Raw genomic sequence first — 27,555 nt, forward strand, 5'->3', positions numbered from 1 at the left:
TGTTTTTCTTTTTCATTGATTATCTAAAAGTAAATTATTAATTTAAAATAACAAAATAAAGAAAAAACTTTATAATTAAGCTTATATTGGTTTGGTGTGTGTTTACTTGATCTTCGAACTATGAGTTTAGACAAAGATAATGTCTCTGGTGTTAGTGGTAGTGGAATTGATATAAACAACTTGATTCTTGCAAAGTTAGATTCGCTGTCAACAGATATCGCTACTGTTAGAAAAGAGCAAAATGCTCTGTCTGCAGATGTAAAAAAAATTAAAACAGATTTTAAAAAACTAGCAGCTAATTTGGAAAAAGATTTAAAGGTTTGTAAGAACAAAATTTCCTTCTTGATAGAAGAAAATAAATTACTACGGAATGAAATTAATAATTTAAGTAAAGAAGTGTTACATTGTTCTCAGTCCGTTTACCAAAATTATGTTAAAATAGATAATGTTCATATAAATGAAAATGATAGTTTGTTTGATGTTCTCAAACATATCGGCAGTTTGATAGACTTGGAGTTGAGAGAAGATATGATTGATTACATTTATAAACGAAAGTTTGGAAATCAAAATGTTTCATCTATTATATGCAAATTCGTATACACTTCACTGAAAAATAAATTCGTAATAGAGGCAAAGAAAAATAAGGCGAAGCTAAAATCGGGGACGGGGCAGAATATTTATGTTAATGAATATCTTTCATCATTCACTTATAAGCTACTAAAGCAGGCTAGAGATTTGAAAGTGCAAGGAAGGCTAGTCTCAGTTTGGCATAGAAATGGCTCCATACTAGTGAAACAAGGAACGAACGATAAACCGAAAGTCATTCGGAATACTCAAGATTTGCTGTTTTTTACTCAGTCAGAAATACGTCAGTTACCAGGCAATGCTTCTGATGAAGAGGAAAATGGTGCTTACGATTCAGATATTTCATCCGTCTCTAACATCTCCAAAAGGAAACGAAAGGAAAAACTGCAACCGACAACTGCTTCAATTACTGATTTTTTATACAAGAAACCAAAATAACTTCATACAGTAGCGTTTCTGTGATCTCAAGCAGCCAGCCAAACACTGATAAAAAATCCAAAATAGTCAGGTATGTTTGTAATGATCATAATTTTATTAAATTTTTATTGTGGAATGTACACGGTTACAACAATTTTCTTACACACTGTAATGAATTCACTGGTTATGATGTAATATGCTTGAATGAGACATGGCTTACTTCCTCTTTGATCAATCCTCCTGTTTGTTTCAATGGTTTCACTGTATTTTCGTCTCGAGCAATTAAAGAAAAGAGTCGAGGGCGTGCAAGTGGAGGAAACTTGGTTTTAGTTAAAAATAGTTTAGGCCCGGCTGAGATAATTGAAATAACTGAATGGTGGATTTTTTTTAGGGTTGTTTTGACCATGAGCTCACTAGTAATCGGAGTAATATATTGTAAGCCTAATTTGTCAATAAGTGAATGGCTGGTTTGTTTGGATTCCACCTTATATGATATAAAAGATAGATTTACTAATTCTATTATTCTAATCTGTGGGGATTTTAATTCAAGAATGGGTTTGTTAGACCAATGTATTCAAGATTTTACTGTATATACAAATTTATCTGAAAATAGATCTAGTTTAGATATAAATTATAATTCGAAAGGAAGTCAGTTAATGAATTTTATGGATGAAAGATCGTTTGTATTATTGAATGGTCGATCGGTATCGGACAATCCTAGTCAGTTTACTTGTGTGACACCTCTCGGTAGGTCAGTCATTGATTTGGTTTGGATGGATGTTTGCAGCCTGTCATGTTTTCGTGACTTAAAGGTTCTTGATTTTGTTTCGCAATCGGACCATTTTCCTCTACAGTTTAGTTTAAATCTGGGGATACAAAAAGAAGTTGAATTGCCTGCAGAAAAAGCAACTTTGATACATGAATCGGTAATCAAATGGAAATCGAATTTGGTTGAGCGCTATATAAATGTCATGATGTTAAGCGGTAATTTAGCTATTAATTTTGGGGATAAAACTGTTGAGGACATCCATTGTAATTTAATTTCTACAATTAGGGAAACAGCAAAAGTGTTGGGAATGGTACGGAATAAAGTATCTAGTTCTACCGGTACTTCGGTTTATAAAATTAAAAGAAAAAATCCCTGGTATGACTATGACTGTGCCAGATCAAAGAAAGAAGTTAAGAAACTACTACTTTTATGTAAGAAAAGAAATTTCAACGATGAAGTAACAAAACGTTATCTTAATGAAAAGAAAGTTTATAGGTCACTTGTAAAATTCAAGAAAACCGAATTTTTTAATACTATTTCTAATCAACTTAGTAATTGTAAAGATATTGCCCAGTTCTGGAAAATTGTAAATAATATGAAAATAAAAAATAAAGATTGTAATAAGAATTCAATAAACGCGAATTCATGGGAGGCGTATTTACTTGCAAAATTAAGTCCAACTAATGTAAATCGTGAAATTTTTTTTGATCCTGCAAATGAAATTTTAGATAGATATATTACATCTGATGATATTTTACGTTCACTTAAAAAATGTAGGGAAAATAAGGCCACTGGAGTTGATCAATTATCATATGAATTTTTCAAATACTTGCCTGGCAATTGGCTGCTTTATATTGAGGTATTTTTTAATAAAATCTTAGAAGCCGAACAACTGCCAGATGATTGGCAACATACTATTTTATATATGCTATTTAAAAAAGGAGATAGAAATTTGCCGGATAATTATAGATCAATAGGTTTAGTTAATTGTATTACAAAAATTTTCACACAAGTAATTTTATTTAGATTGGAAGAGTTGGATCAAATTTACAATATTATCCCACAGAGCCAAAGTGGCTTTAGGAAAAATAGGGGTTGTATTGACAACATTTTTATATTAAATTCAGTTATACAAATTCACTTTGGAATAAAAAATAAGCAATTCTACTGTCTTTTTATTGATTTTGAAAAGGCTTTTGACTCCATACCTCACGATCTACTTTGGAAAAAATTACGTTCCATAGGCTTATATGGGAAAATGTTTAGAATAATGCAGTGTCTTTATGAAAATATGAGGGTAAGCATAAGGGGCAATACGTTCAGAACTGGAGAGATGGTCCTTTCCAGAGGTGTCATACAGGGCGAGATATTAAGTCCGATGCTTTTCAACTTATATTTGGTGGATATTGAGACTTTTTTCAGAGAAAAGAACGTTGGTGGAATTAGAATAAATAACCAATCGGATGTAATATTGTTATCATACGCAGATGATTTGGTAATTTTTGGTGATAGTTTCACTGACTTACAACAAAAAATTAAGATTTTAGAGGAATATTGTTCTATTAATAGGCTTGTTGTGAATGTAAATAAATCGAAAATATTAAAGTTTGGTAAAGGTAGAAGTCCGGCCAGACATAGACAGTTTTATTATAATAATACTAAAATAGAATTGGTAAATCGGTTTACATATCTTGGTATACCATTTTTTAAATCTGCTTTGTACAATCAAACTTCTCAGGCGTTTATTTGTAAGTGTAACGCAGTAACCAGTGTAGTAATGCAAATATTATGTAGAGGTAAATGCAAATCGTGGGATTCCCAGGTGTATCTGTTTGACTCTCTGGTGAGAAATACATTGATATATTGTTCACCGGTATGGGCACTCAGGCATTTAGAGGACTTGGAAAGGGTGCAATTAAATTTTTATAAAAGACTATTCCAAATTCCTCGTAACACACCAGGTTATCTTGTTCGTTTGGAGACTGGACGGTTAAAGATTCATTATGCTATAGTTAAATCTGCTCTTAATCTGTTGTTAAAAATTGTAAACCTTAATACTCAGAACTATTCTAAATTGTGTCTTTCTCAGTTAGTTTTATTTAACGATAAATCTAATAATAAACTAAAGTATAATTGGTATTCGCAACTGTCAAATTTATTGCTGAATGTACTCGTAAATCTAGAAAATGTAAACGATTTGGTATCCTTTATAAAAGATAAGTCCCATGTTCGCACGCTGTTAGAGAAGTATAAAGAAAGTTTAATTTCCATGGACTATGACAAAATGATAAATTCTAGTTTTCTTACTTTTACTAAAAACTCTTATCTTAATAAACAAATAATACAACCATATCTTAATAACAAATTATCATTTCATATTATTAAATTATTCTTTCAATTCAGAATGTCAGGACCTTATGTACTGAAGTTTACTGTCAAAAATATTATATATACAATAGATTCAAATAAATTTTGTATGGTTTGTAATGGAGGTCAGCGTGAAAATATCGCTCATTTGTTTTTAGAATGTCCTGCATATAGCATTTATAGGCAAAGTTTAAACCTTGATAACAACAATTTAGCGAGAGAAATGGAAATATTAGCGAATGATTATTCTCAATCAAACATTCACAACGTGTACAAATATGTTAAAAATATACTAATGTTACGGTCATTTCTGTTGAATGAGTAAAGTTTGAATTTGGTTGTATGTTAGATTCTTATTATTTTGTTTGTATTTTTTGTACCAAGTTGTATTCATTGTTGTTAAGGATAAAACCAACTCCTTTTGTTACAGGTTTATAACCTATAAAACAAATAAAATAAAATAATAAATAATAATAAAATTGTTTTTTTTTTATTGGAATTACTGGAAAGGCGCGAATTCCCTGATTTTTATTAAGATTCCCGCGCTTTTCAAGTGAACTGAACTTTACAAAACTGGTACACTCATGTAAAGACTTTAACAGTTTTTCGTGAAAATTGTATTTTTAGGCACTTTATCCTGGGGGGAAAGGGGGGGGATATTTTGGCTCTACTCTTTTTTTTTTTTGTTTCATTTGCGTAATTAGTACGAGTTTACTACTGGCTCTATATTTACGTATTAGGCAATATAATGTGTAGCTGACATGTGCAGGAATGATGTTAACTTGAGGACTTACTGGGTGGGGGAGTAAGAGGTGAGAGGTGTGAAGAGGCCGAGGATAGCTAGGAGATGCTGTAGGTATAACACAATCACTTTTAGGTTCAACTTCTTTAGAAAAAATAGATAGACCTTGAGGGTAAAAAGGGTTTCCCTAAAAATTCAGGTTTCCTCAGCACCTTCTCCCGCAAAAAAAAAGAAAGTACTTCCGGTAAAAAAGAAAATTCCCAAATCTGGAAAAATGTCCACTTCCTCTTTTTATCGGGAGACGCTATGATGTCATTTTTAATTCTAATGGAACGTGTTGTTTTCATCAATTCCTGTAGTTAAGGTGGCTAACCTTTTTTTGTTTTACAGGAATATTAAGGTCATGGACTTTTTGACGTGAGTAGTTAAGTATTTAGATGGCCTTGGTAACTGTTTTTGTGTCTGCCGGATTGATCTATGTGTTGTTGTTAGTAAAACCATTTGTCTATTAACTCTGATAATTACTGAGTGGTCGTCTTTTAGACTCGACGGATACTGTTGAACACGCGCTCTGTGAATACTAAGTAGATTTAGATTCTTAATTTTTATTTAAAAAAAAAAAATTCTGTCGTGCACACTCACATGACTTCCTCTCACAGTTCTAACTCCGCAAATGACCTTTAATCTTGGGACGTTCAATTTGATTCTTTGATTCAGGAATCTGTCCAGCCCCCATATTGGAATTTTCCAGGAAAACTGTTTTCAAATAGAAGTTATGGACATTACTGGGGGGGTGGGGGTGGAAGAATGGAAAAATCTGCAGGATACCATAGTGTAGAAAGTTGAAGGGAAGTGGATAGTTTCCAAATTCAGAGCTTGAAGAAGGGATGCGCCAGAAACTGAAGGAAGTCTTGTAGAAGGAAAAGCAGAAAGACCTCTATCTTCATGAAGATAGAGGTCTCTGGTAGATTTCCGTGAAGACGATCCTCTGGAGGTACGACAAGAAATTGGGTTGAACAACCTGGCGACAGCTGATTATGTTTTTCAAAATAACGTCTGAGCCAAGTTTCTACAAGACTATCTAAACCACTACAGGTTTTACTAAGTGTATAACCTGCAAATAGTTACAGTAATCATCAAAAAATCGTCAAGAATTAGGCTCCTCTCCTCCTCCTCCTCCTCCCAATTAAGATAGCTGAATGATTTTCATAAAAAAAAACAAGCCTCTTTAATATTGCTGCCGTGAAGATGCTCGATTTGGGGGGTATTCACAAGAAATATGAAATGCAGCTTCTCCCTAAGGTTACATACATTTAAGTATAATGTACGGTTTTATAAACTGAATATTGGTGAAGATTAAAATGGGGGATCTAATATTGGGAGTTTGAAGAATATTAATGAGTTGAAATCGAAAGAATAGTAAGTAATACGAGACAGTCGAATAGAGTGGTCACTTCAAAAACGGAGCCAGCTGGTGTGAACAATATAATCACTTATCAAAACTTTTACGCAATTACACCTTGAAACCGAACTTTTTATTAAAGAAGTGGTTTTCAATGTTATACATGTTATTTTTTATATTGTGCGCACAACTTATCGCTCCACCTACATGAGAATAGGCTTCAAAGCTAAGCCAATACCACTGAGCCATTGTGTCCGATCGCACTTCCGTTGCACTGATAATATTCTATTGACTTCGGATTTTTTTTTTTTTTTGACAGACGATTCGCAGTTGTTCAAATGTTGGAACCATCGAATATTATGGGACATCTTACCTATATTCCTCATTAACAATACTTAAACGGAGTTTTATGGGAGAAAAAAAGTATCGAAAAAATCATAGGATACAAAAAAAAAATGGTTAAAATACTGAAAAATGGTTTCAGTAACGCGTCACATCCGGTAGACTGATTTTGGACGAAGCTATTGTCGATTATTCCGCTATCAAACCAAAATTTAAAAAACTAATAACACACCTTAAATTAAAAAAAAGGGACTGAAAAAACTGAACCAAAAAAAAAACTTTACGAGTACACGGGAATCAAAGGAAAGTTCCAACAGGAGTATTTACCTTTATCAAAAATTAATTTAATTAAAGAGTAAAACAAATAAACAAGCAAAACTACTTGATCTCTGATTGGCCTAAAAACGACCCACTACTAAAAATATTTCGAGGTTGTACGTAAAAGAAATGAAAGGCTTGTCAAAATGAAAAAAAAAATTATATTCTTTAGATAGGCTTGTTTTTAATTGTTTCTAGATTAGATTTGTTTAACTCAACAAAACAAATAATGTTAATTAAAAATTAAATCAAATAACTGTAACGGTTGTGAGTATAGCCTAACCTATAAAAGGTTACAAACTGATATGGGAAACTGGTACGTTACCTTCACCTCAGTTAAGTTTCTTTGTTATGAAAAAATGATGTATCCATTTTTATGTTTTAAAATTTCCAAGATAAGTAAATAAAACATTACTAGTATTTTTTTAAAAATATATACATAAAGAAAAACCTTATAATTTTTACTAACCTTCTTGTAATTCCAAAGTAAATGTCGTGAACGATAAAAATAAATACACTTGGATTAAGGCTTCTCTCCATGAATTGAACATTGTTTTTGCGTATAGTAAAAAAGTAGTAAATAAACAAATTACAAACACACAAAACTTAAAATCGCCTAATATCCGATTAAGAACGTTTTATTTTATTTTTTGGTTGAGGTATTTATTTACGAAATATCCTGCAGGTGGATGGTTTTCTCTACCATCTTTTTAAGAAAAAAAAAAAAAAAAAAACTTAAACACATTAAACTTAAAACCAAAACAAAACTGAAATAACCTCATAAACTGGTTAAAAAAAAAATAAAAAAAAATGTTTATAACCACTACACAACTACCTTCCCGATGACTGACTAAACTCTAGGGCTACTAACAAACAGGGTTATAGTGGAAAGTGTTAGTTGTGTTGAATGGCCGCTATGCACATGGCGGCGCCACTTACTTATAACCACTTACTTAGGTTATGTTATTAGGTTACAAATAACTGTACGATACAAATTTAAAATCTCCTTAACAAAAACTTACAGTTTAAAAAGTTAAGTATAAGGGTTGATTGAACGCCAAAAGGTACACAAATCAGCGAGTACCCAAAATTTCATTTATACTTCATTGATATTATTTAAGTAATTTTACTGCATTAATTTTCATTCATATTTTTTAAAATTTATTAGATGTCACAGACCCTTATGCTGGGCCATTTTCATCTACAAAATATTTGCTCAAGTAGCACTGTAGATTGACTGTAATATCTAGTTATTTATAATAATCAAACTATTAATTACAGGTGAAAAAGAAAAACGTTATAAAAAAAATATGAGGCTAAAAAATTCAAATACTTTTTTTAAAAAATGCTCACACCAACATATATTAATGATTTTGTTTATTTTATTTATTTATTTTTATTTTTAAATAAAAATCGTCGGTTTAAGTTCATTCTTCGATTAAAGTAAATGTTACTTTATGTAGTAGTCAAACGTTTATAATAATAGGTAATAATTATCTGGCTTTATCGCAAATAATATAGTTTTCTTCAATTACATTCTCGATCTAGGTATTCTTCCCACAGTGTTATATATGTGCAATATAAAAAAAATAAGATATGCTTATTTTTAGGACAGCTAATTATTCCAGTATTTTACTATAAGTAAAATTAGGGGGACTAAATTAAATTACAATTGAGAAATGAATAATTATTGTTGAATAATCTACTTGTTATTAACTGTGTGTTATTTGTGCTCACGAATATTTCGGTAAGACGAATTCAAGACTGAAATATTGTTTTAGATCCAAAGATATTGATTCAAATTTAAACAGTAGCCGACTCTAACATTGTCTTTTTCTACTTTAACATGCATGTATATGTGACTACTCAGAATAAAGGGCATATTAAAGATAAATCAGAAGAATAATTTGGAATAGAGTTAAAATAAAGTACCTATTTAATAACGAAGATATATTATACATTTTATCAAAATTATAACAAAAAAATATTATGAATGAACTGGCCAGCATAAGGGTCTGTGACATCTAATAAATTTTAAAAAGTATGAATGAAAATTAATGCAGTAAAATTACTTAAATAATATCAATGAAGTATAAATGAAATTGTGGATACTTGCTGATTTGTGTACCTTTTGGCGTTCAATCAACCCTTATACTTAACTTTTTAAACTGTAAGTTTTTGTTAAGGAGTCTATTTATGCGATTAAGTGTATATTTCGTCCAGTTGCAAATAAGCCGTTTATTTTGAAAGTGGGACAAGTCCATTTTTGAAAAATATGAAGATAATGGTAATTATAGATAAAACTTGGTATGATCTTTTTATCTGTAAACAATTTAGAGTCAAAAAAACAAAAATTCAGAATACTAATATTTGGGAGATGGAAGTTTTAGCTCTTAACAATATTGTAAATATGTTTAATTTGAAAATGGTGCAAGTCCATCTTAGGTTGAAATTATTTAAGCGTACAGCAAAATTTAACTCCGGTTGCTGTATGGTGAAGCAAATGTGATGGTTTAATATCATGTCTTATCTATCTATCTTTGATATTGGTTATCGGTGATTGTACAATATTTCATAGAATTTATTATTATTTAATAATAATAAGTACATCTTAATTTTGTGTTTCGATAATAACACCAACATCGGGAAATTTTAGTACTATTGGCTCTGAAAAACTGTAAATTGTATAACATTCGACTTATATATTATCGGCTATCAAGTAAGTTGTGTTGTTTTGTGCTCGGTGTACGAAAAAAGTTTCATTATTTGAAAATTAATAGCGGATTGTGGTTTATTTTATAAAAAGAAAAAAAATGGCCGAAACCGATTACAACGGTAATTATAACTCTGATGCATCTGAAAGTGAATTTGGTAGGTAACAAATATAAAATAATAATTACTTTTCTGGATTAATAACGCCATTTCAATAAAATCCTCATTTTTGCAAGTAATTTTATTATGTTTGTAGAAATAAGACCCATGACAATCGGTAATAAAAGAAGAATCTTGGAATCAGAATCTGAATACGAAGGCAATTCGGACCAAAATGATTCGAAAAAAGAAGAGGAATAGTTGAACTATTGATTAGTATTTTGTTTTTATTGTTAAAAAAAGACTGATACGACTGAAATATTATCCATTTAAATCAACGATTACAATAATTCATTAATTTTGAAAGTGAGGCAAGTCCATTTAGTTATAATAAAACCTTCATTTTTCTTAGCCAGCACTATAAACACTATTGGATTATAAACTTACATTACCTAACACCACAAAATACAAAAAATATGTCTATTAATATTTACCAATATTTTTAAATTTATTGTAACGCAAAACCCTAAATAGCTCGAAATAACAAAAAATGGACTTGCCCCACTTTCAAAATAAACGACACAAATAGAATAACAAAAAAAAAACAAACATTTAATTCGATTTAGTCAAGGTAAAATTTAACCTATTTAAAATTTTATAGTTATCCGGATTTTATTAAATTTTTCAAATGAATATAAAGTTGAATTTAATCATTATAATCGAACTATTAAACAAAACCAAAACAATAGGACTCATCCATGTTCTCTGTTTATTGTTTTCAACAAATTACTTTTATAAATTTTGGTGACATAATAAAGCATCGAGAAAGATTTTTGTTTATGAAACAAATTATCATTCCAAAGACACTTTACAGAGTTGGTCAAAACGGCGGGGCCGCATCCCTAGGGAGGGTGTAAAATTCGCACAAATTATGCTAAAACCCAATTCATATGAATTCCTCTTAACAGTTTACTAAATAAATGTTCATAAACTATAAAATGTTTAACAAAAAGATAGTTAACTATAACATGACTCAATAGGATGGAAAAAATAATTGCCATTTCAGTCGTGATACATTTATTCTGCCGAGCTTTCGATCTAGGGACTAGGTCCATCTTTAGGGCTAGTTTACAAAGTACTATTTTCACATTACAGTCCATGAACAGACAAGAAAGAACTCCTTAACAAAAACTTACAGTTTAAAATGTTAAGTATAAGGGTTGATTAAACGCCAAAAGGTACACAAATCAGAAGTACCCAACATTTCATTAGTACTTCATTGATATTATTTAAGTAATTTTACTACATTAACTTTCATTAACATTTTTTAGAATTATTAGATGTCACAGACCCTTATGCTGGCCATTTTCATCTACAATATATTTGTTCAAGTAGCACACCATTTAACTTAAATTGATTGACTGTAATATCTTTTTATCTATATATATGCATTTTAATAAAATTTGCATACTTTTTAGGACAGCTAATTATTCCAGCATTTTACTATAAGTAAAATTAAGGGTACTAAATTAAATTAAAATTGAGAAATGAATAATTATTGTTGAATAATCTACTTGTTAGTAACTGTGTGTTATCTGTGCTCACGAATATTTCGGTGAGACGAATTCAAGACTGAAATATTGTTTTAGATCCTCCGTGATTCAAATTTTTTAAACAGTAGCCGACTCTAACTTTGTCTTTTTCTACTTTAACAAGCATGAATATGTGTCAGAATAAAGGGCACATTAAAGAGAAATCATAAGAATAATTTGGAATAGAGTTAAAATAAAGTACCTATTTAATAACGAAGATATAATATACAAAAAAATATTATAAATGAAGTGGCCAGCATAAGGGTCTGTGACATCTAATAATTCTAAAAAATGTTAATGAAAATTAATGCAGTAAAATTACTTAAATAATATCAATGAAGTACTAATGAAATGTTGGGTACTTCTGATTTGTGTACCTTTTGGCGTTTAATCAACCCTTATACTTAACATTTTAAACTGTAAGTTTTTGTTAAGGAGATTTTTGTACCTTTTGGATAGATTTTCCTTTTTGTCTATTTTACAAAGTTACATATCTGCTTTACAGATTTTTTTAAAATTTGGAATAAGCAATACTATCATTATAACCTGATAAGGTGTTAATTCGGAACCGTAACTACCACTGAAGAGATCTTTTTAAAGAATGATTATAGTTGCGGTCCACAAACCATCCTCAATAACAATTTTTTTGAAAAAGCGTTTTGAATAAAATAGGAAGGTATTTGTACGTAAATAGAAAAATTAAACTGCGATTTCAGTACTTCCTTTTAAGAGGAGTAAGAAAAATAAACTGCGAATACAGACAAAGATTTTGAATCGAACGGCAATTCATTGATGTAAATCGGTTCACTCATTGATTATTTTAACGATTGCAGTACTTCCTCTTGGTAGGAGTAAGAGCATGATGGCACTTCACAGCCACGTAGAGGAGCTTTTACCGCTTCTTCGTGCTAAATTTTATCAAAATCGGACTAAGGGTTATAGAAATTACGCTTTTTCGTGCAGTTTTTGATGGTCAACCCTTATACAACTGTCCTACCGGACAGTTTTAATATTGGTAATAGTTTTAGAAAGGGCCTTATTTGGGTGAGGCAAACTCCTCTCCTTATAAGGCACAGCATCGAGACTTTCAAAGTGCAAATCTGTACAAAATTTCGATTTGAATGACACTTCATTCATGAAAATCGGTTCGCGTGTCGATAATTTGAAATGATTGCTATACTTCCCCTTAATAAGTGTAAGAGCAGATCGCCGCTTTAATATTACGTAGGGGAGCCCTAACCCTATCATCCTACCAAATTTTATCAAAATCGGGCCGAGATTTACAGAGTAATTAGTAATAATAATTTTGGAGGGGGCCTTACATAAAGGGGGCTAACTCCGCGCCCATTCGATGTACAGCGTCGAGACCCCCAAAAGGCACATCTACATAAAATTCCGAATCGAATGACACCTCATTCATGAAAATTGGTTCACGCGTTTAGGCGCTACGTTGTTTACAAAAAAGGTAACAAGAAGAACAAGAACAACAAGAAGAACAAGAACAAGAACATTTTCTGAAAATGCCGTTTTTGCTCATTTTTGGCAACTTTTTTCTCGATACCTATTAGATCTGGGTTGTTGCAAAAAAATTACAGTTATAAAGGAGGATTTGCCCTATATTTTAAAGAAAATTTGGGAATTTTATCTTTTATAGAAAAAGAGAAAAAAATTGTCAAAGTTGGGTGTTTTTCAACGTTACGCTTTTTCGTGCAGTTTTTGATGGTCAACCCTTATACAACTGTCCTACCGGACAGTTTTAATACATACCAAACCCTGTAATGTAAAAAAAGATTACTTTGTAAACTAGCCCTGAAGATGGACCTAGGTCCCAAGGTCGAAAGCTGCGGCAGAATAAATGTATCACGACTGAAATGGCAATTATTTTTTCCATCCTATTGAAACTATGAATCAGTCACCAAAAAGAATGAACTAGAACATGAGTGTTCAGTTTAACGAAAGAATTCGACAAATATTCCTAAAAATTGAAAAAAGCCTTCATTAGGCAAAATTTTGGATAGCCTTATTTTTCTCTAATACAGTGAAAATTAGTGAATACTTAACATTAAAGTAATAAAAAAAAAACTTATCAATACTCAGAAACATGAGAGAAAGCTGAATCGTCTAGCTAGCCATGCCCCGCCCAAACCAAAGATTTATCTCAGACTAGAAGAGAGATAACCAAACTGCACATTGAATCGAAAGTAAAACTTTAAAAGAAACCAGCCCAAGCTTTGAAGTCTGAACGCCTTAAAAATGTTTATTGTTAGAAAAAATTATTTGTAATAAGAGTTAATTGTTTCAATGTATCGTATATACAAAGTTTTAGGGAATTTTTGCAGAAATCACTTAAATAAAATGAATTTTTTAGATGATAATCGCTAATTTACAGTTAGGAACCCTGGTGGAGATCTAACTATTCAGATTTAACTTCCTGCGACTTTTAATTTTTTTTTTAAATATGTTCTCGCACACACACACACAATGAAAGATATTTCCGGTGAAAATCTGAATTCGAATGAGATTACCAATACTTTGCTTACAGGCGGGTAAGAGAAAACAACAGCAATGGTTACGAATTTGGACGGCGCCGAAGAATTGGTTTAACACTAAACCTACCACGACCGGTCAATTGACTGTTTTTTAAATTTGATTTAAATTTTCTAATTACAGCGTCATCATACCGCCATTAAACTTCCCGACTTTTCCTAAAATGTGTATACAATTGTTTTTATAATATTCACTTCTTTTCCTAATATTTGATTTTTGAGAAAAATTTGTAGTCCCTCTTAACTACCGCGACCGGTCATTTGACCGGCTGAATATTTTCATTTTATTTACTTATTATTTAATATTTTATTTAATTTATTTATTTATTTTTGTAACAGAATTCTCTCAAAAACTCAATTTGATAATGCATTTATCGGATTATTGTTTGCATGTGGTGCATATGAGGCGAAAAATGTACGATTTTGCCTTTTTCACTGGAACAAAAATAGGGACGAGCATTCTTCTCAAACACTGTGGGCAGAAATGTGTAGACGGAAGTTTTGAGGTTTATTCGAGTGGATCAAAGAAATAATCGTTTCCAAACCGATAAATTGGCTTTGATTTCTAAATTTTGGAACAAATTCGTAGAGAACAGTCAAAACTGTTCTAACCAAGAGCATATATCTCTTCCAAGGACGTTTGTTCCCAACAAAGTCAAGATGCAGATTTACTCAGTACATGTCAAATAAACCCGGACAAATTTGGTATCAAATCATGGCTAGCGTTCGATGCAATAAAAGGCTTTCCATTTTTGGAAAAACGTGAAAGCAGAGAAACCTTCAGTTCCGCTTGGGGAGTTTGTCGCTCTGAAATTAGCCAGAAATGTATACAGCTCGTGGAAAAAATATAACCGTAGAAAATTTCGGAGATGGCCTCAACAAATAGTTTTCAATATCCTAGACTTAGCCCCGGGATAAATGCATGGATTTTGTATCAAAAACTACCGGAAGTTTCAAGGCAAAATTTGTGTTACCATTGCAAAAGCATGACAAATACTAGTACAAGAACAAATGGTCAGAAAATAGCCAAATAAGATACAGTAAAAGCTCTTTATTCGCGGGGTATATGTTCCATAAATATGCCGCGAATACAGAAACCGTGAATACGGAATGGTAATTTATATGGGATTATAGGGGATACGTTCCTAGCTGACAAAATAAAAAACTAATATATAAAAAAATCAATTTAATTGAAGTTTTTGAACATTTTGATTAATTATCTTAAGGCTTAGGCAATGGTTTGAAGAATTTTGTAATTTTCTCTTGCTTGGCAGTTTTTAAAAGCTTTTGTTTGCAGTCAAAGTTTGAACTTGCCACTACAACTACCATCAGGTTCTTTAAAATGAGCGTAAAGATACTTTGCCTTCACCCGGACCATTGGACCACTCAGGGGCACCCTTTTTTTTGGATGCGGTCTTCGATCCATAATGACAACGCCACTTCCATTTTTTCTATTGCTGGATCACGAACAATTGCTTTCATTCTGTGCGTTTACATTCTCAAAAACACCGATCGCGGCGAAGGCGGCTTATGTCAAAGTCCTCGGCGATATCATTTAACAACATACTTTAGGCAAAGTTGTAATACTAAGATCTATTTTACTTTTTTTATTAGTCCATTTGACGGCATTTACAAAGGATATTGGGTTGGATACCTATTGGAATCCTTTTATTATCATAGTGTACTTCCGCGAATATAGGAATTGGGTCGCATTTTTTAATCCGCGAATAGTGAAAACGCGAATAAGGAGCTTTTACTGTACTGCAAAGGGCAATAAGACTAAAAAATGATGTCTAAAATGTAAAAAGTAAGTATGCGGGAAATGTGCAATTGAGAAGCCTGTAATTATAAAAAATGATGCAAAAAAGAGTAAAATCTAGGAGATTTATTTTTAAACAAAAGAAACTATGCTTTTTCGTAGTTAAATAATTATTATCTTCATTCTAAAATAAGAAATTTAAGTGATTTTAAAGTGCGGTCATTTGACCGGTCATGGTAGGGAATAGTTATGCATAAATGTCGGTAGGTTTAGTGTTAATATTGATGGCTTTATCAATCAAATTGAATGTTCTCAGCTAAACCCCCAAAGGAGGCCTTACGATCTCAGTAGCACAAGCATCCTCTCATAGCAGTGAAATTGGCGACAAAAACAGAATTTACAGGATTAAATTTTACAATTTAGACGCAATCATATTTTTTTGAAAATGTCTTCTTTCTCTATTATATTTTTTACTTAAGTTTTCTCAAATATTATAAAATATTAACATAAGATTTTTTTTTAGTCAATATATAAGTATGTATACAATATATTTAACAATCAATAAAATATATAAATCTATTTTATATTAATTAAAAAATTTTATTTATATTTTTCTTCAATAAATTCTTACAAAACGAAGAAAAGAATCAATCGATGTCAATAAGGCACAAGTTATTGCACTAAATAATCTTTTTCCTATGGGGGCTAATTGACTGGATTAATTTTTAATGTCCATTCTTTAAAAATTGCCACTTAATTTCGTGTATTAATTATTAATTTCTTAAAAACAAAAAACAAAAATATCACAATAAAATAAAGAATAAGAATTTAAAAATTCTTTTAAATTCTTTTTGCTCACATTTTACAAACCAGTCCACCCCTGAAAATACAAAATTTATAAATGACAAAAAGTTTTATTTATTTAGAACACTTTTATTTGTTTTTCTGCAACCATTTCTTTTGTTTAGTAATGTGACTAAAGTTACAAACTTAATCTCACGAGAGGTAGCAAAAATCAGTCACTACTTTTCCTCACTAGTGAGGGGTAAGTAAATAGTAAATTCTATGAAAATTAGGCCCGACATCTAGTAGATAGTTGAATAGGTCTCAGGATGTCAAATAGTTAACAAGTTTTGAATAAGTCTTTTTTTGTTTTCTTTTTCGATTCAACTCAAAATTTTGACCTCTTAGAAATGCTTTTTATCATTGATTTAAGAAAAGCTTATGGTTGCTGAGAAAGATGCTGCGAGAAGTTCTGCAGATAGGGGGAACGAACAAAGAAGTAGAAGATATCAGCGACTCTTCCTTCAATATTCCTGAAATTTACATACTGCTTCCTATTGGAAGTTTGAACCAGGCTTACTTCCTTCCAGCAAATGCATTACCACCTCCAGGGGCGAACTCCAAAAGACTTTGTCGGCTTTCTTTTCTACATTATTTACGACTATAAATTGGCCGCTACGAGAGTTAAAAAGGAAATAGTCTACTATAGGAACGCTAATTATCATAATTTAGATTGCCAACAAAGCTAACGAGCTCACCCATAAAGATGAATGCAATGAAGCCTTCGGAGATGCGTCTAACCCAGGGGTCCCCCAAACTTTTTACCCAGGGGGCCAGTTCACTGTCCCTCAGACCGTTGGAGGGCCGGACTATAAAAAAACAAAAAAAAAACGGGAATTTAAATCACCAAACTGCCCAGTATTTCTGTGGGAACTATGGACCTGCTTTTAGCTAATGACATGGTCCAATGTCCGGGTTTAGTTATAGTGCTTTGCCTTTCTTCCCTACTTCTGGCTGTTATTTTACACTGTTTTCGGAGCCGTAACGCGTCCGTCCCGCGTCATCGGAAGTAGTACTGTACATGAGCGACGGCAGCGCTTTTGCGGCACCGCCACATATAGCGCTCCTCTCACTGAGAACACCAATGAAAGAGATGCCCCTTCCGAAAGTGCGGCGGTGGCCGCGGATAAATGTCCTCAGGGGGCCGCAGTTTGGGGGACCCCTGGTCTAACCAATCTAATACCTCATCTACTGGAATATCCAATAATACCCCTGCTATCCAGACTAGAATAAACTTCCTCCTAGTCTCCTGGAGCTATGAAATATGGGAAATACAAATGTCTGATTGTCATTATCATAGCCAGGAACAGACACAAATCCCATTAAGGAATCCATCCAGAATATAACAAGAGTTTAGTACAAAAACGATTAACATCTTTTTTTTCTTCGCTGTACTTGCTCTACAACACACTACTCTGACCTGCGCTCACGACTAGCAACTCATCCGACTTTAGCCGCGCCAAAACCAAGTATTAAAAGCAAACGCATCACCTTGGTTTTCACCAGAAGATGAACTCTACTTGGTAACAGATTCATGGACCTCGTATCTTCTTCGAACACTGGAATCATTGGTCTCCATTTTTCTTCCTCCATGAAGAGAGTAAAACCCAGAACAAATCAGGCACTTTCCCAGCATTAAGTTATCAATATAAAGCTTTAGATGAGCTGGCTCACATTTCATTACCGCAAGACAAACAATTTTTTTGAGTTAAATTCAAAAAGTTGCAGAAAAAATATAATTTTAAACATATGAGTGAAGTAAAATCTTTTACTCACTTACCAATCATCTAATAAACCAATTACCTATCAGTTGTTTTGTACCAGGTACTAGTAAATCCTAAACAATTTTTTAATTTAAAAAAAAAATGATTGGTAAACTACCTAATTCTTATTTACAATGATATGATCAATTTGATTTACCTATATAATATATTTTCATTTCTTTAAAATAAGTGATTTACCAATTTTTCTTTGGTTAAAAAAATTGCATTTTTTTAAAAACATTTTATGAACTTTAATTATTTTTAAATTTTTCTTTTTAAATATAAATGCAATTTTCTTTTGTTCATTTTTACTCTTAACTCCTTAACAAAAACTTACAGTTTAAAATGTTAAGTATAAGGGTTGATTAAACGCCAAAAGGTACACAAATCAGCGAGTACCCAACATTTCATTAATACTTCATTAATATTTAAGTAATTCTACTGCATTAATTTTCATTAATAAGTTATTTTTTAGAATTTATTAGATATCACAGACCCTTATGCTGGCCATTTTCGTCTACAAAATATATGTTCAAGTAGCACTGTAGATTGACTATAATATCTAGTTATTTATAATAATGAAACTATTAATTACAGGTTAGAAAGAAAAACGTTATAAAAAATATAAAAAATATGAGGCTAAAAAATTCAAATACTTTTTTTAAAAAATGCTCACACCAACATATATTAATGATTTTGTTTATTTTATTTATTTATTTGTATTTTTAAATAAAAATCGTCGGTTTAAGTTCATCCTTCGATTAAAGTAATTGTTATTGTATGAAGTAGTCAAACGTTTATAATAATAGGTAATAATTATCTGGCTTTATCGCAAATAATATAGTTTTCTTCAATTACATTCTCCATCTAGGTGTTCTTCCCACAATGTTGTATATATGTAATATAAAGTAAATAAGATATGCATATATTTAGGACAGCTAATTATTCCAGTATTTTACTATAAGTAAAATTAGGGGGACTAAATTAAATTACAATAGAGAAATGAATAATTATTGTTTAATAATCTACTAGTTATTAACTGTGTGTTAATTGTGCTCACGAATATTTCGGTAAGACGAATTCAAGACAGTAGCCTACTCTAACTTTATCTTTACTTTAACGTGCATGTACGTATATGTGATTTATCATAATTATAACAAAAAAATAATATAAATGAAGTGGCCAGCATAAGGGTCTGTGATATCTAATAAATTCTAAAAAATAACTTACTAATGAAAATTAATGCAGTAGAATTACTTAAATATTAATGAAGTATTAATGAAATGTTGGGTACTCGCTGATTTGTGTACCTTTTGGCGTTTAATCAACCCTTATACTTAACATTTTAAACTGTAAGTTTTTGTTAAGGAGATTTTTGTACCTTTTGGATAGACTTTCCTTTTTGTCTATTTTACAAAGTTACATATCTGCTTTACAGATTTTTTTTAAAATTTGGAATAAGCTATTCTATCATTATAACCTGATAATACTCTTAATTATTTTATTCTTACAAAAATTCTGTGTTTACCATCTAGAAAATTCCTTTTGAAGATATTTTGTATCTTGGATTATGTACCTAAAATGGGAGAAAGAAAATTAACAGACATTTATTTTTATTTTATTATTGTATTTCTTTTTAATTATATAGTACACAAAAAAAATTCAACTTTTAAAGTTACAAACATTAATTTTATGTTTTTTAACTTTTTCAAAAAAACTTTTTTCAACTTAATTTTTTACATGCACAAAACCAAACTAATAATTATTTTTAAAAACTTAAAAGTAAGAGAAAATAATTCATGCAGGGCGCTCTTTTCAGCTGTTAACAATAAATAAAAAGTGCATAGCAGAATGTGATAGAGAGAGAGAGAGACAAATGAATGAAATGATAGAAAAAAAAAAAAAATCATAAACTAGAGAATCTGTAAAACAAGAGAAGAAGAGGAACCAGAAATTAGTGAAATCGCAGATGAAGAACCTTGTACAATACTTTAGGGTACGTTCACATCGGAGCTGTGAGCATAGATGATAGGAGTAATGCATCAGCGCTTAAAGAAAAACATAATACATTCGAATTTGAGCGTGCACAACGAAGCTGCGACTAGTGACTCATACGCGCTGCTATAAACTAGCATAGATGATAGAATTAAATATTTCATTTTTCTGCTAGCTGAACTCCAAGTATCGCAGCTTCAAAATGGACGTAGAAAAATCAATTAGTGCTGTTTTTACTCATTATTTTTTGTTATTATTTACTTTTAAACAATATTTTGTTTTTTAAATCGTGCTTACATTTATTTTCATGTGTATTTATTTGTTTTTTCTCAATAAAACCATTACTTACCTAAGAGTAATCACTAGTTTTTCTTCTATGGTTATAGGATTTCCATGACAATTTTTCCGTTTTCTTAATTTTGACCTTATTTTTTCTAAAATATAGTCGAATGTGGGTGGGACCCATCCTCACGTATTCAAAAAAAACGATCCGGATAATTTCTAAGTTCCTTATATAAATGGTGAAATTCACCCAAAGTGCTTCGTTTTTTTTTTTTATTTATGGGCTGTACATGATATTTTCTAAAGCGTTTTTTCTTTAAAATATACCATTTCGTTGCTGCTGAACATAAAAACTCTTATTCACTACTCGGGCATGTTGCATGTATCACAGCTCCTGTGTGCACACTAATCAGCGATTATATTTTACTCTTAACAGTTATCATCTATAATCACAGTTCCGTTGTGAATGTACCCTTAGAAGAGCTATTTAAGGGAGATTAAAGAGGTCATAGCTTTATTCTTAGATCAATTTTTCACAAAAAAGAAAACGCCTTGGAGAAATCAAATAATTTAAAAAAAAAAAACAACACTAATTTAAAAATCAAGCAAATCATTAACAGTAAATCTTAGCAGCAAAGCTCATCTAACTACAAAACCATTGTAATAATAATTATATTCTTAAAAATTAAGAGCTAACTTTTCATTGTTTTTTAAAAAATGAACTGAAAAATCAAAAAATGAAAATAAATGAAGTCTTCTGCAATTGAATCTTGAGCTGGAAAATTCTTCACAAATGATTTCTTCATTCTTCAAAAATTCTTATTAAATCCCCCAAAAAAAATACAATCTTCTTAGATGGATTGTATATTTATTTAACTTCTGATGAATCTCTTCTCCAAGTAGGCACTACGCTTAAAAACACTGCATTGCTAAGCAAGAGCTTTGAAGTAGTATTTTTATTTTTTGCAAATAAAGTTATTAATCAGTTTATTGATAACACTAAACTAAATCACACTAATCAAGAAGAATGATTGATCGAGAATGACGTTGAGGTCGTCACTTTTGAACAGCGATGTAGTAGATATTTTTATCATTTATCATTTAGTGAACTATACTAAAAATTGTTTAATTATGTTTGTTTTTTAATCTCGAAAAAATAAACATAACCAGCTTATATAATATGCTCAAAAAATAATTATAAACTATTTTCAAAATTGAAAATAAATTTTTGTAAAATATGTTTGAAATTAAAAAATTAAGTCAATAAATAAAAATTACAATTATAATCGAGGAAATGATTTATATTTTAAAGAACATTTGGGAATTGTATCTTTTATAAAAAAAAAAAATTGAAAGTTTGGCCTTTTTTAACAGTACGCTATGTTTCGTTTAGATTTTGACGATCAATTCTTATGTAACTATCCTACCGGACCAATTAAATAATCTAGACCAGAAAGAAGAAATTATCGTTTGCTTGGTAGACAAAAAAAGAAATCCATCTTTTTAAAAACCACCTGCATTATAGCCAAAGCATGCAAACTAAGTTTCAAGTCAAAGGTTGCATGCTATAAAGGCGCTAAATGTCTAAATACGAGGGTCGTTTGAAAAGTCCGTGCAAAGTCAGAGAGATAGCACTACTGGCGCGTATCGAGGTTATGTTTAGTTTAGTAGCATCTCTTGGAAGAACACACACCAAGTTTCAGCCAGATCGGTCTATTTCTTTGTGTTTGGCATTCGTTTGAATCGAGGAAGTCGAGTGATTTTCAAAAAAATGGACGAAAAAGAATTTCGTGTGTTGATTAAACAAACACTACTTTATGAAAGGCAAAACGCCTCAGGAGACTAAAGAGAAGCTTGACAAACATTATGGTGACTCTGCACCTTCGATTAGAACAGTTTATAAGTGGTTTCAAAATTTTCGGAGTGGCCATATGGGCACAAGTGACGCTGAACGTTCTGAACGCCCTGTTGAGGTTACTACTCCAGAAATCATTGATAAAATCCATGATATGGTGATGGATGACAGAAGAGTGAAGGTGCGTGAGATTGCTAGTGCTGTGGGGCATCTCGAATGAACGGGGTACATAAAATTTTGCATCAACATTTGGACATGACAAAGCTATCCGCAAGATGGGTGCCGCGATTGCTCACGCTTGACCAAAAACGAAATCGTGTGAAGTGTTGCAAGGACGGTTTGCAGTTGTTCCAGAAGAATCCGCAGGACTTTAAGCGTCGTTTCGTCACTGTGGATGAAACATGGATACATCACTACACTCCTGAGCACTACACTACCAAGGGGGAATCTGCGCCAAAAAAGGCGAAGACCGTTCCTTCGGCCGGAAAGATTATGGCGACTGTCTTTTGGGATTCGCAAGGAATAATCCTCATCGACTATCTGGAAAAGGGTAAAACTATTACAGGTGCATATTATTCATCGTTATTGGACCGTTTGAAAACCGAGCTGCAAGAAAAACGCCCACGATTGGCCCACAAAAAAGTCCTTTTCCATCACGACAACGCACCAGCTCACACCTCAGCAGTTGTGGTCGCAAAATTAATGGAAATAGGGTTCCAACTCGTTTCACATCCCCCCCCTATTCTCCAGACTTGGCTCCCTCGGACTACTATTTGTTCCCCAAATATGAAGAAATGGCTGGCGGGAAAAAGATTTTATTCAAACGAGGAGGTGAATGCAGAAACGAATGGCTATTTTTCAGACTTGGACAAATCCTATTATTCGGAAGGGATCAACAAACTGGAGCAGCGTTGGACGAAGTGTATAAGCCTAAAAGGAGACTATGTTGAAAAATAAAAAAGGTTTGCCCCAAAAAATTAAGTAGTTTTTATTTTTGCACGGACTTTTCAAACGACCCTCGTATAGCCCGCCTATTGCATGCAACAGCTGTACTCAAGTCTTGGGCTGTGTAGGTGTGTAGTAAAGATTACTTTAACTTTACTCTGAAGAAGATTTCTTACAACAAGAAGCTACCCTAGAATATTAGTAGTAATAGTAGTAATTCTCAACCCTCCACCATAAGACCCAGAGTGGTTGGTTTTGAAAGCTAGCTAATGACCAAAGAAACAACACAAAATTTCACAGGAAGTAAAGGAATTCTAGAACTCATCTGCCTTTAAAGAATGGTCCATGGAAGATAAGAAATAATGCTGAGCTAAGTCAAATACACGATAGTCCCCGGAAGAAGTACAATGATGAAGGCAGAACTCAAAAAAAAGCTCTCGGAAGAAAAATCAGGGAATGTCTCAGAATCAAAAAGAACGATTTTAATTTTGAGAAAGCTATAGGTATGAGGAGAGTAAATGGATATAGTTACACCCAGGAAAGAAAAGAGTGGTGTTAGATTATGAAGCCACAAGCTCTAGGATATGTAGCCCCCAAAGAGGTAGTAGGTTACCCAGTAAACTCAAAAAGGTTCTCCGAGAGACGTACCCTTTCTGGGCAGCACTCACCAAGTCTAATCTACGCCAAGCTAAGAGAACCACAAGTCCATAACCTTCTTTCAACCAAAGAAATTTAATCTAAGTTAGTTATATTAAAATCGTGCAAATGCGCAGCATAAATCAAAAAAATGCAATGGCTAAATTTAAGCATAAACACTACAAGCATGAAAAGCAGCAAAACATTTCGTAAAGCTAGGCTGCAAAAAGAAATCATCACAGAGAAAAAGCAAAAAAATAATATTCCTTAAAACAAAAAAAACAAACAAAAATATCCCACCAACCTCCAAAAATAATGTGTAACCGGTGCCGTCAACAAATGCCACAAAGAATGAGCATCCAATACCCACAAAAATGGTGGGAAGTCTATGATTTCCAGATATAAAGCTCCGGAGATTGTGGCCACAGCAATGGCCAATGGTTTTGTTTGTGGTAATGTACGATTCATTACAATAAATAGTATACAATTTAGCACCAAAAATGCCCCTGAAAATGGATTAGTAAAAAGGTTACTTGTATTTAATTTATAACCTGTATTCTTTCCAATAAGACGACAGTTTGTGAAACCGTTCAATACATTTAAATAAAACCTTAAAATGTACTTAAGATGTAACCTTAAATAATATATAGTTTGCCTTCAGGAGCTCCCCCAATAAACCAGACATCCTTAGTCGAAGATGAGGGAATATGAGACAGGAAACGAGCTGGTAATTCAAGGAAGTGTACACTGGAGCAGATTCAACGTTTCAAAGATAAGGATAGACGGGTTTTGATACTTGAACAACACACGAAATTTCTCCGAAAAAATAAACAAAATATGGTTATTCTAGTTTCGATAATATGTACGTAAAAGAGTGAATTATATAAATAAAACTTACCAACAATAATATTAGCGAATAAATTATATTTATAGTCAAACAGTCCAGAAGATAGATAAATAGCATGATTTACATAAAATAATAAACATAAAAATGTGAAAGCAATGGAAAATAAACGTCTCTTATATAATAATAATCTGTAACAATAAAATATTTCAATTAATTGGAAACTTTTAACAGAATAATTGTTAAATAGAAAATTTTGGGAAAAAATAGAAATACCTCATGCCAATTCCGTAAGCAGAAGAGAATACCAAACCGAATGCTGATAAATAGTCCATCAATTCAGTGAATGGAGTGTCTCTGGAGTGAAATATGGCCGACCATACCCAACCATTCATGGAAATCTTAAATGGAAAATAAGACACAATTTGAGTGTTGTTCATTTTACAACACTTAAAAATAAAAACACACACAACTATTTTAGGAAAATTGATGCAAAAATTTGTGCAGCTTTTACATAAACTTTTTTGCTTTGCATGATTAGTATTGATGGTATAAGGTAGTACCAAGCATGGATAGTATCTACTTGTAGGCGAGTTTAAACCCTTAAGGGAGGCTGAGCAATGAAGGATTACAATAACTTATCTCGTGGCGATTGAAGCAAATCTGGGTTATAAATCACACTAGTACATACAGGCCCACAATTACTCTTTGTTAAACAAAGAAAATCAACCACAAAACATTTGGTGAGCACAAACACGAATTTCTGTTACTAATCTAAGTACTAACTCGCCAATGGACTTCAAATTAGGTATATTAAACCCCATATTAATTCTCACCAATATTTTAATTTATAAAACCATAAATTCTGCAACATAATCTTCATCACAATTGTAAATTATCTCCAGAATTCATGAAATTTTGCAGCAAACTAGAACTTTCGCCTTATAAGAAAGGCCTCAAACAATGGGGGTCACCAAATTATGGTGAATGACTCCAAATTTAAGCATCAATATTTGTTTACGATACATAATAACTAATCTACAAAAAAAAACAACACAGAAATAATACAAATTGGAAATTATAAACACTTACTAATGCATAGGCAACCCAGACTTTAAACATTGGATTTGAATAGCGTACTTCTTTAAGAAATTTGGAAAAATTGTTCGCATGCAATCCAAAATTTAATAATGAAAACAATGTAGAAGCAGGCTCTTGGATTCCAAGGAACCTTACGAATGGCCACTAAAAAATAAAAATAAAAACCAGTTGTAAATTGAACACCAAACATACATCAACAAAATCAAAACTATGTATTTGCTGGAAAGTAAAAATAAAATAGGTTTTTCTAGTTATTATTTTCATTTATCTCTAGATTCTTTAAAAGCCCCACAAAGTATTTTGGGCGATTCTCAAGTATCACAATTACTACATAATCATTTTTTTTTTTTTTTTCCATACCCAACAATTTACTACTATTTCAACAAAAAAAATCTTACCAAAACTGTTTTGTTTGGAAAACTGGACAAAACTAAATAATATTTATACCCCTCACACCAAGCAACAAATAACAAAACGATAAATAATAATACAAATACCTTTCCGTGAAATTGAGGCGGTGGCCAACCCTTCTTTTGAAACGTTTCAACAACACCCCACATACATCTATATTGACAATCATCAGAACATTTCCATAAAAATAGCAAAGGTAGTGAGATCATCTGCGGATTTGCAAAATAATAACCATCTAAAAAAAAAAAAAAAAAACAGAAGATATTTGATAAATCAGTAGATTATGCTTAACCGGAGTTCCTAACCTCTAAGCTGATAAAAATACTGAATACACTGATAGAAAAGTAAAAAATGATAAATAAATAATGAATTCACAATGGCAAATGCATTTTCTATAAGCACACAAAGAAAAAGTAGAACTAAAAACACAAAATAATTACCAGAACTACAAATATCAGAAGAGCAACTTTCTACACAAGATTTATATGTTGGAAACGTATTTCCCAAAGAAGCTGCAATCGTTTCTATATAAGCCAGAGCCGCGGATAGCAACATTAGTTTCATTTTATACACATTAAACTTTAATTACAATTATCCACCTCTTTCTTTTTTGTATTGTTTCTAGCTTTTATCTTTGTTATGTTCCAAAATTAGGTGGAATGTTTATTTCTAAGTCTTGATGAAATCATAGTATTATCTATGATTTATTTACTAAACTTTATATCAGCAACCACTTCCAAACAAAAATTATACTCAAATCATAATATAGGGGAAAAAACAAAGCACAAGCTAAAAGTGAGCCCAACCTAGTTGCCAACAATGAAAATTAAAAATCTCGTACAAAATTTGTTACTTATGCTGTTCAGCTGTTATATTTTATAAAAGAAAAATTTACTATATTTTATATAAGGTTATTTTAAAAATGTGACAAATTTCGTTGTAAAATTGAAATAAATTTAAAACTAAAAAAAATAACAGCCCCCCTCTCTGGTTGCAGAGAATTCTTATTTAATATCTTTCAATTGTAGTAATTATGTAGTCATATTATAGACACCCGTAAGTTAAAAACAGTATGCGTAAAATGAGGTATTTGGATAAAACTTTCCAAAATCACCTATATTTATTTCACAAAGAAAATACAAATTAACATAATTTCACCAATTATTACTTATAAAAATTATGTACAAATTTGCCTTTTAAAAGTACTATATCAGAATGTTCTTATTCATT

General features: G+C 31.6%; 1 protein-coding gene across 7 annotated transcripts in view; it reads right to left on the reverse strand.

Moving 5' to 3' along the window:
• The window catches only part of LOC141446724 (uncharacterized), a 317,788-nt gene extending 290,609 nt beyond the window's left edge, over positions 1-27,179 (reverse strand). For 3 of the 7 annotated variants that reach the window (XM_074113439.1, XM_074113438.1, XM_074113436.1), the window contains exon 1: positions 7,412-7,808. In XM_074113439.1, the coding sequence (XP_073969540.1) occupies positions 7,412-7,493 (82 nt within the window). In that variant the 5' untranslated portion in view covers positions 7,494-7,808. Of the gene's footprint in view, positions 1-7,411; positions 7,809-24,867; positions 25,005-25,089; positions 25,215-25,905; positions 26,059-26,411; positions 26,561-26,765 lie in introns of those variants that run through there. The other 4 variants (XM_074113432.1, XM_074113433.1, XM_074113435.1 and 1 more) reach the window with 4 other exon arrangements.
• Between the last annotated feature and the right edge of the window lie 376 nt (positions 27,180-27,555).

The sequence above is a fragment of the Rhodnius prolixus genome, unplaced genomic scaffold (assembly GCF_049639745.1).
Source record: "Rhodnius prolixus isolate KJV_2025 unplaced genomic scaffold, Rpr scaffold_7, whole genome shotgun sequence".
Taxonomy (NCBI): domain Eukaryota; kingdom Metazoa; phylum Arthropoda; class Insecta; order Hemiptera; family Reduviidae; genus Rhodnius; species Rhodnius prolixus.